Genomic DNA, 19,105 nt, shown 5'->3' on the forward strand with positions numbered 1-19,105 from the left:
GACCAAAAAGTCATATTCGATTTTAAATATGTATGTCTCTGGGTAAATTATGTAATGTTCTGCAAATGATAGTTCTCTTAACTGCAAAATAGTTGAATCAATGTAACTTTACTCACTCCACTGTGTTCTGAAATGAAGAGCCCTAATAATAATCTAGGAAGTCCAGCATCAAGAAAATCGGGAATTTAAAGGATATTTTCTTAGGTTCTATATTATCATATTGACATTTCTAGCACCATGTAGACAATACTATCATAGCATCAAAGGGCATGAATACTTTTGAATTACCATTTTTTTAAGTTTTGCAAAAAAAAAAAAAATTGCTGAAATAAATAATCTATTTCTTGGGGTATGTAAATTTTTGTCCAACAGTAAATAGTTCTATTAATCACTATGAATCAGTTTGGTATGGATGGGGAGGTCCACCTGTTGAAAACCAATCTAGCAATTTCAGTTTCAGATATTCTATTAGCAACCAAAATAAAACAATTTAACTCAAGTAGGAAAACAAACTTCATTAGACATTTACATTTCAGCACACTCCTCAGAACAGAAGCTATGGAACCCCACGTCACTGGCAAAACCATTTAAATTGCCATGTTTCCCATTTCCAAAACAGCCTGGGGCAAAATCTTTGTAGAAGTTCCCACAACGTGTACACATTTTAAACATTTTAAAGTGGTATTCTTCTTTGTATTTTTTGCTAAATATTTTCCAGTTCACAATGTCTGTTTAGAATATAAAAATGTGGAATGAGATATTTAATGTAGTTACCACAGTTGCATGCTATACACATTTAAATATATTAACTAAAACAGACATATTACATGTTACAACATCCTTTGTCAGAAGTAGCCTAGCTGAGTGATCACTAGACCCTGTTAAATATTGATCACACTAAAAGCCACAACCGCATGACATTTCTAATGCACTGATTACATAAAAACTAGCCTTTTTCAGCTCAGTTTTCAATAATCCATATAAATATAACTATAAGCTGGACATAACTTTGATTATGTTATTTACAATACATTTCTTATTAAATACCTTTAAATAAATGGACATGACATATTCTAAAAAAATGACCCTTTCAAGATGATCAATTGTCACGTGATAGGGGTGTAATGCTCAGTGTACCAATTGTCACGTGAAAGTTGCAACGCCTTCAGTGATGATGTAGATGTAAACCGCGCCTCTTCCGCCACCACAGATCCAGCTCCGAGGCTGCAGTTGTACAGTCTTGTCCAAATCGGGCATTACCAAGTATTATGGGCTTTGACCAAATAGTCCATAATATCTGGTAATGCCCTTTATGTCAGGTCCTTACATATTTAATAATTAAACCAAGTACAGTTATAGTATAATGAAACTTACAACAGAACTATAGTTATTTGGAAATGCGCCCCTAAACCATTTTGCTGAGTGGCATATTAAAAATCCTTTCTTCAGTACATTAATAGTTTTTTCAATATCTTTCAAAAAAGTGACATTCCAGCTGCTTTTAGTAGCTGTTATTAACAACAGATGCCCTACTCCCTTATTCAACTGCCTGAGATACATTTCTTCAGCTGCTTGAGTAGTTGCCGACAGCACAGAACACTCAGAATTAGAAGTGCAGCATTTACAATCAGATAGGTCTCCAGTTCCAGGAGCGATCTTTCATATAATTCTGTCTTATGCTTGGATTACAAGCTTTACACTTTTCCCATAATGTTTTGCAGTAGCGTATAGTGTTTTCTGCTCCGTAGCTCAAGTCGTTTAGTAGGAAGCATCATTAGAACACAGTATCTGTATGACCAGAATGCTGCGATCCAGGTGCTGTAAAGTTTGTATTCTCGTGAGTTTGATAGTCGTTACACAACTTTAAAAAAGCAGGTATACATGTTATATAAGTCATACTGGTTTTGAAATACTAAAAGAAACATAATACATTCATAATACATTGTACAGTACTTGTTAAATGTAAAAATGGCTGTTGTCTGAGATTGTTGTAGCTGATTAGAAGAATGTTATGTAATGGATGAAAACAGCTGGCTATGTTCTTCTGTTTAATGGGACATGTGAGACCAAAAGTGAATTTTATCTCCTTTGCAGCATCATGTTTTTGGTCTGTCTGAATACCTTCTACTCCCTGCTTTCCTAGTGGCCCATTGTAAGTTTTATGGAATATTAAGATGTTTCTATGTATGGTTTTTAAAAAGGTCATTATACTTTATTTTGATATTGGATCCAGCAGTTTTAAATAATATTATACTGTATATATTACCTTGCATTTTTTCATTAGAAGTATTTCACAATTTAAACCCAAAGTTCAACTAAATTAGATACATTTAGCTATTGCTCTAACACCTGTAAGTAAGGCTTATGGTGGAAAATAATCACAATTAAAAAAGGTAAACTTGTGATTAAATATAATATTTCTAAATGCTTTCTAATTTATTTAACATCGAGACTCAAAAAGATCTAATCAATTTGCCATATTTTTTGTAGTTTGGTTGTTTGCTAAACAAGAAAGAAAAAACAATTGTGTTCTGTTTAATTGTTTTCTATAACCCCCTGTTTTTCTGTAATAGATTAATAATTCCATACTGGGTCAGACACTTCCTATTAAATTATCTGTGTAGAACAGTAGTGGGCTGTGCATCACTGAACAAGTATTTAACACATGTATTATAGTTAGTTTGAAAGTGGAACTACATGCACGCTTCTCAACGTTGCGAGGGCTATGGGGATGGTTTTGATGTGGCTCTTGAAAAGCCCCAAATACATTTTCCAATTCATCCGTTTCTCTCATTGACATTGGTGGCTAAAGGAAAACTGGGTTGTATGGCTTTGGTGGCTGTTTCATTTATTTTTATTTATACAGTTTGTTAACTGGGATGGGATTGTGCTCATGTAGCATCTCATTTGGAGCTGTCATAGCACCTAACTTGCCAAAAAAGTGCCTGAAACTGGAGCCAGCATTATAACAGAACATGAAAAATTACAGGGCTTCATTTCATTCTATTTCTAAGACTCTGACCTGGAAAGAATTCCTTGATTAAAAATGCACACGCTTCATATTACAGAAGTATTTTGAAACCACCTTAACAAAGTGATGTTACAGTCTTCATATTCATTAGATTGGGTCACATGATAATCTGTAGATCCAAGTGCACTCCTATTCAAATCGATGTTCTGCTTGTTTATGTGATTTACTGAAGTGATTCAAATGGGCTGCTTTACTAGATCACTGATATGATGTCATGGACATAAAAAAAAAAAAAAAAGTTCTCTAATGGGTTCTAAAAAGACAGTTTTTTTTTTCTATTTTGATTGTAAATAAAGTTTGAATTCCTAGAATAGGCCACTGCAACATAGTCAAATAGTTCAAACTTGTGGCGACACAAGGAAAGATAGGGTTTGCTTGGTCGGTCACTACACCTTGCTTGACACACTTGGTCTACTGAGCCATGATGTATAAAATGCACACGCATAATGTATCTGGCACCCTACATTGTAACTTTGAAAGAGGAAAATACAGCTCTTCAAGTATTATAAAGGACATGTGCTGTTGTATTGAACATTGTCAATTTTCTTTTAAAATGGCATGTGTACTTGTTATTAATAGAAAGTAACGATACACTAACAAAGTGGAGCCTGCTACGCAGGTTACAATGCGATACCTATCACGATATAACCTCAACTGATCACTGCATTCATACCAAAAATAAACCATGTTGATTAATCATTAAAAAAATAACATTTGGTAGATAACAATTTGCTCTGTGTGCTTTTGGTGGTTTATTGTGATTCACCCCTCTATTAGAATATGATGCAAAGAGAGACATTGTATCATTACACCCATAGTAAGCAATGACTTCTTTAGGTATGTGTTCCCCCATTAGGCGAACAGTACCATAATCTGTTCATTCAGGTGGTCTATTCACATAGCAGGCATCAACATTTTATGTCCTACAAGTTTTTTCTGTAATTTTTGTTATTTATTTTGAATGCATGAACAGTTATCAGTGCTTGCGTGAAACCAAATGTTGATGTAAAAATATGCTTCTGTTGAAAGAACTCACTTCGGTCCAATGTAAACAAGTTGATTTCCAGACAAAATTTCATTTTTTAATAAAGAAGATAAATCTTGGAGCCCTGTGGTAAATGGGGATTATCCAAGTGCTAAAGGAGAATTCAAGAAAATTATATGTTTTGCCTAAAACTGTTAGCCTGTTTTTTAAATAAAGGGATACTGTGTACATTAAAAATGATTTCAAATGCAGAAATTCATATTTGATAGGATCAGTGTTTATGAGCATAAAGCAAAGTGCAACTTTAACTTCTCCTCTGTCTTTGATCAGATAAAAATAATAAAATAAAATTGATAAAATCAACACAGGATACAATCTCAGGTTCAGAGGGGCTATGATGTTAATTCCAAGGTGTGACAGGCTGGCGAGTGGATAGAGGCCCAGAGACAGAGTGCAGTTCAAAAAAATATATACTTTTATTATAAATTAACACAAAATAAAGTGCACAAGGGCAAAACAAAAAGGTTTAAACACAAATAAAGCAAGACCAAAAAGCAACACTTACAAAAAAAAAATACAGTTTCCAGGCTGGTTAATGCCTTCACTTGATTCAAAATTTCAATAATACAAACATCCAAAAACCACCAAACTGCTTCCTCAGCTCCCTCCTCCTAATGGGAAGCAGAGGCCTCCTTTTATGTCAGGTGGCTGGGCGCTGATTGATCATTAATTAAGTTAATCACCTAATCAACTAATCAACCCCAGCCACCTGAACATAATAAACCCAGGCAAGTAGGGGAAATTAACCCCATCCCTGCCAATTTAAAAACGGCAGAGCTTTGCTCTGCCACACAAGGCCATTAGTTCTTTCTTTTTTCTCCTACAGATGGAATGGGTTTTACATATTTTTGTTTAACTGTATTTCAAATTCCCATTAGACTCAATCAAGTACACTTCCAGGTGAATTATATTTAGCTCTATATACATTGATTATTTGAAGTATTAACATGTTTTTTTATTCCTCCCTGAAAATTGGACCCCTAGACCTTTCTTATTATATTTGTGGAAATGTCTTGCCAAGGAAGACATTGAAAAAGATTTCAACCTCAGCAATGTGACATGTCCACTAGACCAGTCCTTGTAAAATAATATAAAAGGGAATTCAGGTACAAGTTATGGATATTTCCTAGAGGACAAAAGCCTAGAATAATGATAGCTGCTGTGTCCATCGAAACGGCTGGCTAATGGAAGCCAAGGAAGGGACCCTATCTCTTTCCACCTGCTAAGTTATCCTGCCATCCTATCATGTGGTCAATGTTCCCTTCACTGATGTTTCATATTAAGCCCCTAATGGAGTAGTGCTGCTCTCACCCCCTGTTAGCTTGGCTGCGATGCACACTGGTTCAATCAGTGTTTGAATACTTTGAACCCATTGCATGTCAACGTAAGGAAGACCACCTGTTGATTTCTGGCGCTGAATATAATACAATAACTGAAATAAACGCCAGGGTGGTATGCCAATGGGTACTGCAGAAAAAAAGAACAGAACAGAGGAAGATTAAAGAGCACATACTTTTTATCAAAAGCAGACCTTAAGCAGAATTGATGTAGAAACATTTAAAATCTAAATTAAATTGGTATTTGGATTTTTTGTTATTGTTGATTTGTTTACTTTACTTGCAGTGGGTGCTCATAATAGCTTTAATATCCTGGTACTACACAAAGACTGTTTTATACATGAAGTTCTGGTACTCAGTCTGGTTCCTGCAGTATGATGTGGCTTACCCTCAAAATACATACCCTCTCTCCCCTGCCATGCTGGTTTCCAGTTTGTCTGGATAGTTCAAGAAAAGCTTCCTACCATGAAAATTATTATGACTTAATTGAAAATTAATTTTATTCTTATTTTTTTAATTAAAAAGAAAGGTCTCATGGCTAATCAGCCATAAACCAGTAACTACATTTTCCTTCAGATAAAGCTTTTACTTTATCTACAAGTGGGAGAGTTGGGTATAACACACTGTTGAGATGGATGAAATTGTCAGCTCTGTTTAATGAAAGTTAAAGATCATTCAGCTGTTGATTATCTAAGTAGTACAGAGGTATAGACACCTGTTTCCTGTCTTCATTCTGCAAAGAAACTTCAGTATCAAACCACCCAGCCTGGGGAGAGACTTGTTTTAGAAATGAGCCTGCTCTATCAAAGACCTACATTGTACCTTCAAATAAATGTCCAAATATACTTTGCTTCTGTGAGTCCCTGCAATTCCATGACTGACAACCCTATGGTGTGTATTGAAGTCCAGTGGCTCCTGCTGTGCTGTAAATGAAATCTGTTACCATTGTCTTTCTTCTATATGATGTCAACCTGGATAGGCAAAAAATGTTCTCATCTTGCCAGCCCTTCTTTTATTAACATCAACTATGTGCATGTTGCTGGTGTAGTAAAAGGAAGTTTGCCACCAGTATTATTATTAAGAATTGTCACATTTCAAAATTAGTTGAGTAAGGATATAAGGTTTATACAAACATATATACTGTGCTATGTGAGTGATTCTGTCACCCAGAATGCAAGCAAAAATATAATATGCCACAGGAGTCTGACAGGGTCAAATATACTTGTTCAAATATTATAAATATTAACTGAAAAACACATCTAACACACAGTGGGCAGGAGCCAAGGTTTCAACCGTTTAATCAAACCCAATTTCCCAGCAGCTTTGGAAACTGTCTCCCATGAGTTACATAATTAAGGGATTCCACACACCAGCATTAACAAATAGCCAAGAAACAAAGCTAAATGAGGATTCCAAGGCTAAATCTAATCTATTACCCTGTCTCTTAAATCAGCTTTTAAGTTATTTAAATCAGTCTGACACAATTGTCTGTCCAGAACCAAGTAACAACAATAATATTCAGCTTCAGATCACCCAACATCTACCACACCAAGTTCTGTACTGGTCAATGATATTAGTTAAAGTGGATTAAACTGGGCCAATGTGATGAAGTATATTAGACATTTTCTAATAGAAAGATAAAATAATAACTGATTCGGTCTATGTAAGCTAATGACAGATGGCACTGTATGTGATATTTTGTTTTATTATTTAGTTAGCTAAAACCACTTTAATGCAATAATTCACCCTCTGTATTTTTTTATGTCAAGGGATATATGTGTATGTGTGTATATATATATATATATATATATATATATATATATATATATATATATATATATATATATATATATTCATGTTTACCTTTCATCTAAATGACATGCTCAGTTCCCTAGCAACCCTGAGATTTTTGAGCAATGTCAATGGTATTTTATCAAGGGCTACCTCAAGTAAACTTGGTGTGTCTGCGTAAAACACTCCCAATTAATAGGGGTTTCTATGGCATCTGTCCAAAGTAGCAGGCAAGGGTGGGGTAAAATGGAACAAAGGGGTTTTGATTAAAGTGGCTGAGTGGGGTGTATCATACATCTATGTGTACATGTTCTTAATTTAAACAGAGACACATTTGAAACAGTGGGTAAAGGATCTCTATGGAAATTCTGTAAAGCATGGGCTATAGATATTTCAAAGTTATTTGCTTGATGTAGAATAAAGCTGGCATGTAAAACACAATTATGAGCCCCAAACTCTCTGGTTCCATGTAGAAGAACTGCAAAGTGTCTCCATTTAGCTATGACATCAGAATAAACCAACATCTGAATTATATATATATAAGGATCCAGTGGTGAATGCTGATTGCCTTGGGTGCAGCTTGGAATGTTCTTTTTCCAATATGTTTTTTTTTTTGTTTGTTTTTTCCAAGCCCTTTAATAAACAAGCTATACAGCTTGCCATTGCTCTTGTACTTGTTTACAGATTTCCTCAGTCCCACTGTCTTGAACTAGGGCAAACACTGGTGTAAACTTAATTCTGAGTTTTTGACAACCTTAAAATACACATACAAATGACAGCCTCAACCAGCTATGATTAAGAATGGGAATGGTGCTAACAATATTTAAAAATGAAACAGTGCAGTTTTATATGAACAGCATGACATAATCAAGGTGACATTCCACAAAAAAATAAGGTGTCACAATAGATGAATATGTCAGAATATATTTAAAAATGCTGTTCTACAATATTTCAGACTTCTGTGCTCAAACTTGGGGTCAAATATCAACAAGAAGGTCCTGTCACCTGCCCCAAAAAGGGTGACATTATACCATAATACATATTTTGTCAAGCAGAGGGGGACCTCATAGTTAAATATGTTCTCAGTGTGTTTATAGTTGGTTCTGACTAATTCAAGCAGAATTTCTTATGGCTGAACTCCAATGTGTTTATTCTGATCCAAGGATATCAAGGACAGTTGTGGTCCTCTGGTCTAAACTATTGGAAAGACTGTAAATGAAAAGGATAAGTGGCATGAACAGTTAGTGGAACTCAATTATATACCATTACGTGATTGGGAAGGTTTGTGTATTTAACAATGAGGGAAGCAGGCTGAAAAACAATATTATCCACTAATAATAATGGACATCTCGTTTCATTTCAGCAGAGATTTAAAAAAAAAAAAAAAAAAAAAAAAAAAATTCTGTTTAACAGCCAACAGCTACTGGAATATTCCAGATTTGTTTTATCCGTTGATTGAGCCTGGTGATGGATGTTCTCACCACCCACAGACATGGATGCAGATCTCTGCCCAATTAGACAAGCCATTAAGAGAGATACAGATCAGTTGTTTCTGTTTAAGACATTCAAGATGCAGGACATCTGCATACAGCCGTGTTCCCCACTTAGACAAAGCTTGTCCCTGAGGTTGTTAAGGTTATTTAAATCAAATTCCTATTAACTTGCGTACATCTTTTACTTAATACAATCCAGCAGTTGTTTTAGCTTTTCAGTTATTTTGTTGCTGACTCATATATAAAAACTGTTTCAACACATCTAAAATGTGAACTTAAAAACTGTACTAATGGTAGACAAAGGTAAACATTGCTTGATCTTGCTTATTACAGACCACCAAATAAGCAACCTGCATATTGACATTAAAACCTGCAAACCTGTGGCAGTCATTGTACAACAAGCAAAATACAACTTATATGTAAGATCACTGACTTGGGGGGTGCAAAAAAAATGAAGTTTGTCATTATCAACATATGATTGTATGTGCACGCCATTTATTGATGGGTTCTTAATTCAAGTTGCAAATTATATCATTTTCAATTAACCAATGCTATTGTTTTCTTCTTCATTTATGTATCCAAAATGTCATCTTGGTAATTTAGGTCAGATTAATCATTGTCCAAAATGTTCTCGAGGAAAGGGAATAACTCTCCCCATCCATCTGCAGCATTCCAGTTGATGAAATATGTATGAATTTGCAGTACAGTCTCTGTGGCTGTCCCAATGAGAATTGACTAGAACAAGAGGAACCACTCTTTGTCCATATATCTTACCTGGCTTCTGGTTTGGACAAACCTCCCTTAATTTGTTTTTGTGAGGTCACTGTTGTGTTTTTGTCGAAGCCTGCAAGGGACAGGAACTCCTGAATTGTTGGCATCATGCCAATTCAACCGCATCCTGTCTGATCCACAGTGCAGACAGTTGTGGCCATTAAAATGAAACCGAATGTAGTGGAGCTCAGCTCCACTGCTCTGGAGACATTGTCAGGCCTGGCTTGTGTTTTTAGACTTTATTGTAAATAAAATGTTAAGAAGGTCAAAGCCCTTTAAATAATGTTGCTCTGACCACATCATTGTCATTTGGGGCAAATGTTTTATTATTGTATTATTATTAATATCGGCGGTCTGTTTTTGATTTCATTGTTTGATTATCAAAATAAATTTCAATACCATAAAGAATGGTGTGGTTTTCTGATTGTAAACAGCTGAATCGACTGAACTGATTATTGAGAGGCCTGGTAAGTTTACAGGGATATTTTGTATTACAGATAGAACCTTCAAGTTTGAGGCCACCATTCTGTTAAATACTGACTGGTTCAGATGCCCCTTTTTTCCATTCTGTTCCAGTAAACCATTTTACATGTTGATGGTTCAGAAATGTGATATAATTCTCTCTCTCTCTCTCTCTCTCTCTCTCTCTCTCTCTCTCTCTCTCTCTATATATATATATATATATATATATATATATATATATATATATATATATATATATATATATATATATATATATATATATATATATATTATAATCACATCATCCTTACTCAATAAACATTTAAGGCTTTAGCAAGACACATAGCAGTGGAGAGTTGATTCTTCACACAATTTAAATATCTTCACTGTGGTTATTTAATTTAAAAAAAATGTATGCAATCAAGCATATGCTTGTGTTTAGCAGACAGCACACCTTCAAGCAATCACTCCCCAATCCAATTAACTTAAGTAAGTCTCCAGAAGGAATTGTGTAAAATGTTCTATTGTTATGATATGTGTTTAGGAAGGGCTTCATTGTTTTTTCTCTGTACTATTAAGATAAATGCAAACAAAATAAACAACAGTTAGACTAATAAGACAAAAAAAAATGTGATGCCTGAAATGCAGATGTCTTACTCTGGGAAATGACTGTTCCAGTAAAACCATGTTTTAGTTGGTTTGGTGACCACAAACTTGCGAGGGTCCCTGGTAAAAAGAAGGAAAGTCATGCAAATTAATTCAATGCTCAATCTCCATTCACTTTCAATAGCAACATGATCTCCATTTCTGGAAGGTCTGTTACAACTCCTTAGGAAAGTGTTTCCTGCTTTGTCAGAATCTAAGTTCTGCTCCGTACATGGCTGGAATATACAGTTCATTTTCATATCAAAATTCTCTCACCGACCCCCAGCCTCCAAAACCACTGGCTCTGGTACAAAGTAATGCCAGAAGAATGGCATGCAGGCGAGACAAGACTCAAGTTACAGTATTTAAAAAACATGTTTTGCTCAGACAACTAGTGCATAGATTAGATGCAGCAGCTTTTGATTGAGGGCAAAACAATAAGTAAACATGAAAAGAGCCACAGGATCCAGGGGCTGCAGAAGATACATTTATAGTCATGACACGCTATTGGAAACGAACGTCCTATGGAAGGTCACATGGTGAAAGACCTACTGTGCCAGATGTGGTCACAATGTTGCTGTGTAGACTGCTTTTAAATATAAATTATAGTGTGTAGAGGGTACAAAGAAACCGGGATATATAGATTTTGTTCTTTCTAGAGTGTTTCTTCACAGACAGACACAGACCTAAATCAAGACCCCAGGAATAAGTTGAGGTGAAGGTTTGAGATAGAAAGAAGAGTCTCTCTGTCCCCCAAGGCACAGACAAGAAGGTTGAGAAGTAAAGCTGAGTGAAAGGAGAGAAGATGGGAATGAGCAACAGCACAATTAAATAGAGCTAGATTTAAGCAAAGGAGCATAGGACCATTATTCAGAAGCATGTATAAAGCAGAAAAAGGATAAGAATTTGGAAGGGAACAGCAGGACGCTTCCCCTTCACAGCTGACAATCAAATTCGTACCCAAAAGTTGATTACCAATTATAATACCAGAGGAAGAATGTGCTGGAGGCATTGTCAAGAACGTTTAATTAAAAGAAATACATGTACTGTCTGCTGATAAGAATCTGAGCAAGAGGTAATTACAGAGAATCCACGTGATTGACAGACAGGTAGACAGAAACATAGCTACTGCGGTTGAGAAATAAGAGACAGAAATATGCTTCCTTAAATCACCCAAACTAAGCTGGGGATAAAATGGGGATATTATGGCTTAGAATTTGTTCTAATCCAGTCATCGTTTTTCCTACATATTTATTTTACAATGTGAAAGACACTTGTTGAAATGTTTGAACAGTGGACTGATTCAGAAGATTTTAGGACTGAGTGTTTAATTTATGGATGCGTTAATTTAAATAAAGCACAATTATTAAATCCAAGTAACTGAACTGATTGCATTAAGTTACACAGTACTGTAAGAAGAAGAGAGGTGAGAAACAGTGTGTTCAGTGTACAAGGTTACAGGCTACAGCTTCTATATTATTTTACTGTGAAAATCATTACTAGAGTGCTTCAAATGGAGTTTGTCAAGCCAAAACCTAAACCCCTTTTGGCTTGCATCTCCTGGAGGACCTCTCCTACAGATTGATGCGAGAGCAGGCTATCCCCATCTCGTGATGGGATTGCCAGGCCCAGGCTGTGTTGAAAGCTAGTTCTCACTCTTGTTTACTCACCACAACTGAGACAGACAGGAATTCCAGTAATTTCCAGCAATTCGTAATTTCTAATTACAGAGAGAAATTCAGCCTGTCGAAGCCTGGGACCAAAAAAAAAAAAAAAAAAGGAATTCATTTGTGCAGAACTCAAAGTTTTGTTAGTGTTGGTTAAGCTCTTGTTCTGCAACTTTTTTTTTTGTTATAGGGAGGTAGGCAGAGGCTCATAATGACACATGCTTCATTCAAGTTCATCCCAGCAATACCCGACGAGAATGGGATCCTTGGATTGCGGTGGGCATGGAATATGTTGAAAGTGGGTGCATTATCTTTTTAAAAGTAGCCATCACCATCAGGATATTGGGACAGCAGCCATGAAACAAAATGACTGAGGATGGGACTTTCACTGCCTCGTTTAACTCAGTTACCTTCCTTAGTTGATGTATGTATATATTGCTGGGATATAAGATTGAAGCAGTAGTCCTCACATAAATGTTCTGCTATATGTTACCAATTACAGAAACAGAGAGACTATTTATTTTGAATTGAGCATTTTTAGTTTTCTCTTGAACACTGCAAACCGACATAGTAACAAAGACAGCAGTGTTTTACATTAATTTCTGTTTGCCTGCTACTAGTTTCTCACCACTGGTAAATGCATCGAAACTTGCTGTTTTATTTTATGACTGATTAAGGCTTTTGCAGTAAGCAATACTAAACAACAAGCATGCGCTTGCCAGATTCTTATAGGAAAAAAAATCCAGATGCTTGGCAAACTACAGATGTTTTATCTTTACAACATAATATCCATAATGCATATACATATAACATAAATCATATTATTGTAATAAAAAAGAGGTTTACTGTTACAGCCCAGAGATGTGTGTGTGTTATTAAAATGGAATGTAATTTCTATGTTTAGTTTACGGTACTTTTATAACAACTAAATACTGCCTCCTGGTGTACAAAAATAAAACAATGTTTCCTTTTGCAGAAGCTGGTGGGAGCTAGTTTTACAAGCTTTTTATAATGCTGGCTGAAGTGTTTGGTGGTCTGAAACTGGACACAACAAAAACTCAGATAGACATTCAATAGGCATACTTCGTGTCTCATTCTCTGCTGAGAAGCCCAGGACACAATGGACGGGTGATGTAGTTTGAGGGAAAGAACTGCACACACACACACGTTACTTCATATTTTCTTGTCTAAAAATGTGTAAAATAAAAAACATCCCAGTTTATCGTAATGGGACGTGGTGTGTTAATACTATATTGTGATTGCATCGCTTGTATTTAATATATGCAATTATTTATTTATTTAAAATGTATCTAATTACCGTACCCGGGTGCTTACCAGTAGTAAAAGTATTTTAATCTTGTTCTCTTTCCTGTCATAATGATTACTACAGAAAGTCATACATTAGTTTAACCCAATACCAGATTTTTTTTATTATTATTGTTTTATTAATTATTTCAGTTAGTTCCCAAATAAAAGGAAAAACTCATAAGAAAGAGATGGGACCGTTTGTTCCAAATCCATTGGGCAATGCGCAGTGAGCGCGAACACACGTTTTAAATAAAGTTTGTTTAGATTGAATGTGACTGTCAAACATGGCTGCCTCCATGTTGTCCAGGGTTGTGAGATCGGGATTTGAATTTCTGCAAACCTCTGTTAGAACAGCGTCTCAGGTAATACTCTAGTTTGGGTTTTGATATTAATACAGTGTTATGTGTCTGTTTATTATATGATGTATTTGAACCGTTTTAGTGTATGCGAAACACAAGTGAAAGAGTCCAGCCCAAGGACAGTACAGTCGCATCTATTCTCATTTTAATCCAATTGTTTTGATAAGAAAGAATATTAAAATGGATAGCACAGTATATATATATATATATAATCATATATATATATATATATATATATATATATATAGCAGCTATCTCGGTTCCCGCAGGCAGGCACAGGGCGAGGCAATCCACACACAAGCGGAGGGCGGGCGAGAACCTGGGACTTCTCGCATTAAAGAATAGCGCCGATACCGCTGTACAATTAATAGAGAAAAGTGTAAGGTACTGCACGCAGGAAATAAAAATGTACATTATAAATATCATATGGGAGATATTGAAATTGGAGAAGGAATCTATGAAAAAGACCTAGGAGTTTTTGTTGACTCAGAAATGTCTTCATCTAGGCAATGTGGGGAAGCTATAAAAAAGGCTAACAAGATACTCGGATACATTGTGAAAAGTGTTGAATTTAAATCAAGGGAAGTAATGTTAAAACTGTACAATGCACTTGTAAGACCTCATCTTGAATATTGTGTTCAGTTCTGGTCACCTCGCTATAAAAAAGATATTGCTGCTCTAGAAAGAGTGCAAAGAAGAGCGACCAGAATTATTCCGGGCTTAAAAGGCATGTCATATGCAGACAGGCTAAAAGAATTGAATCTGTTCAGTCTTGAACAAAGAAGACTACGTGGCGACCTAATTCAAGCATTCAAAATTCTAAAAGGTATTGACAGTGTGGACGCAAGGGACTTTTTCAGCCTGAAAAAAGAAACAAGGACCAGGGGTCACAAATGGAGTTTAGAAAAAGGGGCATTCAGAACAGAAAATAGGAGACACTTTTTTACACAGAGAATTGTGAGGGTCTGGAATCAACTCCCCAGTAATGTTGTTGAAGCTGACACCCTGGGATCCTTCAAGAAGCTGCTTGATGAGATTCTGGGATCAATAAGCTACTAACAACCAAACGAGCAAGATGGGCCGAATGGCCTCCTCTCGTTTGTAAACTTTTATGTTATTATGTTCTTATGTACAAAATAGCCGGCGCCTACCTGGATGCAGGTACCCACGGCACGCACTCGTCGGACTGTAGCCTGGTGAGCAAGTCCGATGCGGACTTGAGGCTGGTAGGGGAGAGAGTAGCGTGCACGGGGGAAGGCAGCAGTGGGGCTTGTAGGTGACGTACAATGGACATAAGCCCGATGTACCCTCATTGCAAAGGAGCCGGCTCTTTTATACAGCGGTATTGGCGCTATTCTTTAATGCGAGAAGTCCCAGGTTCTCGCCCGCCCTCCGCTGTGTGTGGATTGCCTCGCCCTGTGTGATGCGCCTGCCTGCGTTAATAGATATATATATATATATATATATATATATATATATATATATATAAAATTTTGTGTAGGCGCCAAATTTTGTGTAAGGGTTGAGGTCAATGCCAATTCCTTTTAATCAATTGCAATGACAAGTCCTCGTGTCTGGACTTCTTGTTTCTTTATTTTGATTTTAGGCCCTGCGATGTACTACAGGGAATGTAGAGCAGGTGCGAGGTTATTACGTGAATTGGAGGATGCTTCGAGATGTCAAGAGAAGACAAATGGCATTTGAGTATGCCAACGACAGACTACGGATAAACGCTATCAGAAAAAACACAATCCTTCCTAAAGAACTACAGGTGCTGGCCAGGACCAAATTGTGCTTCATATTGCAACACTACTTAAACGCCACAGACATTTTTTTCTTCTGCTCTTTCAGAATAAAATATAAATAACAACAAATAATGTCGTTTGTTATCATAGCAAAATGACATACACACCACAATCAGTTATTTCTGTATCTTATGTCTACTTAATTTAGAAAGGAAAGGGTAAAGATGGCTTGCACTGTAATAATTGTTTATTACTGGTTGGGCATGTACCACTTTGCAGGAGGTAGCCGACAAAGAAATCGCAGCCTTCCCACGAGACAGCTGCCCGGTACGGATCCGCAACAGATGTGTGATGACGTCACGGCCCCGTGGTGTGAAACGCAGGTGGCGTCTTAGTCGCATAGTTTTCCGTCATCTTGCTGACCACAATCAGATGTCAGGGATCCAAAGAGCAATGTGGTAACTGTCAAGTGAAATAAATTCACCCAGTTCACCCGTGTCTTGTATTTTTGTTTTGTTTCTTGATGGAAAATGATTTATTAAAATATGTGTAAAAAAAAAAAAAAAAACTTGGGAGTTGGTGCATTCATCTTAAATTATGGATATTGGGTGATGTGTCACATTAGAAATAACAGATATTTACTGTTAAACTTTTAAATAGTGGTTATATAATGTACCAATTCACTCGAAACACACAGTCCACCTGTAATCCACACTTGCTAGAACAGGGTCAAGTGGATCTAAGGCCAAAACCGGCAGCCAGGACAGCATAAATATGATGCTAAGAGTTTAGGGACAGAATTCTGCAGTGAAATCTGTTCCCTATCATGGCCAAGACAGCCATGAATGCTGAAACTACTGCTTAGTAATTACCTGAAATGTAAATGTGTATGATAAAGAAGAACCTGCCAATCTATTGCCTACTGTATCTGACTAAAACTGACAGAGAGTCTACTGTTTATATTACATGTGCATGGTAAATTAATAAATTGAGGGACAGCCTATTTATACAAAATTGGGTTGTACACAGGACAATGTTTTTCTTTTTTCAAACCATGCTCATAAATAATAAAGTAACAATATGAAGCAGATTTGAAGCACACACTTTTCACATGCATTTGCTCATTATTCAGAAGTACCAACCCCTGTACCAATAAGATAGCATACTGTGTTAAGTGGTCTGGTTGCTTTTTTGGTGATTTTAAGTGTTTAACAACACACATTGAAAGGTAATCTCTTACAAGACGAAAAGTCACAGGGATTTGAAGTGGCAGGCATTTCCAGAAATGTGGCCTCATGCTGTATGGGTGCAACTGTGTGAAATACTTCTGGTTTTAATATACAATTGGAACGGAGCATTTTTACCCCACTAAGACCCGTTTACTAAATATCTTGGTATGCCTGAACAACAGGTAGCGTTTAATTGTCAATGTTATTGTATCACTTTACTAGCAATGTAAGAAGAAAAAAAAAAGATATTTGACAAGCAATGTGCTAAGTGACAGGTAATACAGACAACAAATAACTAGGTTGTTTTGGTTTTATTCCACTGTTCCAATACTTTTTGGTGGTTATTATGGGTTGATAAAATAAAAGTAACCGTGAGATAATTAGGTTTTACAGTTACTGTATATTGTTTTCTTGAATAAAATATAACTGATCATTCAATACCAGAAACGAGACTACAAAGTACTTCAGCATTTATCAATCTGTTTGCTGAATTTAGCAAGTATGCCCTGGCTGCAGATTTGCATAGCCCCTTTCACCGTTGGGTACGATGCAGCGCGCTGGGAGCGGAAGCAAGGGTTCGGACGTATGGAAATATTAGGGGAGGGTTTAGTTAGGCAATATTTTATGACGAATATTGCACAGTTGCGGCAAAAAAAAACAAAAAAAAAACATAGGGAGCTGTAAATAAGAGTTGATGTTATTAATACGGGTTTTTTTTTTTTAAATGTAATTACTATATTTAATGGGGAAAAACAGCTCAAAGAAAGCCCTGGATAGGAAATAAGTCTGATACTTATTAAGACCGCCTAAATTGCGACATTCACGCAAGCTACATGGACATCAAAGAACAGGCAAGTTGTATGATTTATTTATTTATTTTGGTGTATAATGTAGGGGTGTGTGTGGAAGGCTAGGAACTTCGTATGTACAGATAGGTGCGGAGATAGAAGAGGTGTTGAGTTGTTGTTTAAACTTTGACTTGTTCCGGTAATACATTAAAATTAAAATTAAAATATTACATGTAAATGTTGATTTATAATAAAACTCCGGAAAGAAGGGTACTTATATATAGAGAGAGAAGGTCAGACAGCTAATGACACCTTAGGAGACGGACTTTGTTTTTGATATTATCATATTAAAATAAATCCCTACTGTATATACATACATAAATACACCAGATTATTTGACGTTTTTTTTTTTTTTTTTTTTTTTTTTAATAGGCATGAATACCAATAATAATTTGTAATGAAGTATAACTGCCATAGATTCAAAAAGGTTCTACATCTCCGGTAAATAATATAGCGTTTTTCCAAAAAACTAAAACGTTATATAACCTTAAAATAATAACACTAATGTGTTTATTTGGCTGACGCTTTTGTACAAAGCGATTGACAGGGGTACAAGTAATTATTTTTACATACAAATTCTGGGACATACAGTTGGGTTTACTGGAGAAATCTGGATAAAGTGACTTGCTGAAGGGATCAGCAGCAGTGTCCCACCTGGGATATAACAGCCTCGACATTTGTGTAACTTTACATTGTAAATGATGGGGCTATATATTCTAAGAACTGTAGCTTAAAAAAGAGGGGAAAAGGTGCTATACTAGGATTTTAATAACATTTAAGCTTTTAATAACGTTTCAATTGTCTATATTGTAAGCAAACTAAGAAAAAAAAGTTAGTGACATACTGACTTAATGCGAATATATATATATTATATATATATATATATATATATATATATATATATATATATATATATATATATACTGCTGGTCTTTGGAGGTCCTTCTCAAAGATCTAGAAGGAAAGAACTACCAAATGAATATCAACAACTTCAACCAGGAAGGCTTTAGGAAGGTCAGTGATGTAGTGCGTTTGGGATTCCCTTATCAAGTTTCATTGCCATCTTATTTTAATGTATTTTCAACTTTGTGATTCTTTTTGTGTTTGTTTGTTTTTTTGTGTGGGTGAGCTAAAATCTTCTTACACGTGTGTATTTATTTATTTAATGTGTTACTGGGTTTGGCACAAAATGTAACACAAGCTAAACTGCTTGTTGCCTTGTAAACTAGCATTTCTGCCAATATCGAGCTGGCAAATTGTATTTGCTTTGAGGCAAAATAAATAAATGCAGATCCAAGTTTTTTGTGCAGGTGAAAACATGGTCTTGGTGATGTGTAAAAAGAAGACCCAACAAAAATGGCTCAGGTGGAGAAA

The 19,105-nt window shown here is 35.8% G+C and overlaps 1 protein-coding gene across 1 annotated transcript; it reads left to right on the top strand.

The window, feature by feature from the left end:
• Positions 1-13,819: 13,819 nt before the first annotated feature.
• LOC121330655 (28S ribosomal protein S14, mitochondrial-like) lies at positions 13,820-16,222 on the top strand. Its single transcript, XM_041277340.1, has 3 exons — positions 13,820-13,912; positions 15,516-15,680; positions 15,934-16,222. The coding sequence occupies exons 1-3, from the start codon at positions 13,835-13,837 to the stop codon at positions 16,114-16,116; spliced, it is 426 nt and encodes a 141-aa protein (XP_041133274.1). The 5' UTR covers positions 13,820-13,834; the 3' UTR covers positions 16,117-16,222.
• The last annotated feature ends 2,883 nt before the right edge of the window (positions 16,223-19,105 follow it).

The sequence above is a fragment of the Polyodon spathula genome, chromosome 18, assembly GCF_017654505.1.
Source record: "Polyodon spathula isolate WHYD16114869_AA chromosome 18, ASM1765450v1, whole genome shotgun sequence".
NCBI lineage: Eukaryota > Metazoa > Chordata > Actinopteri > Acipenseriformes > Polyodontidae > Polyodon > Polyodon spathula.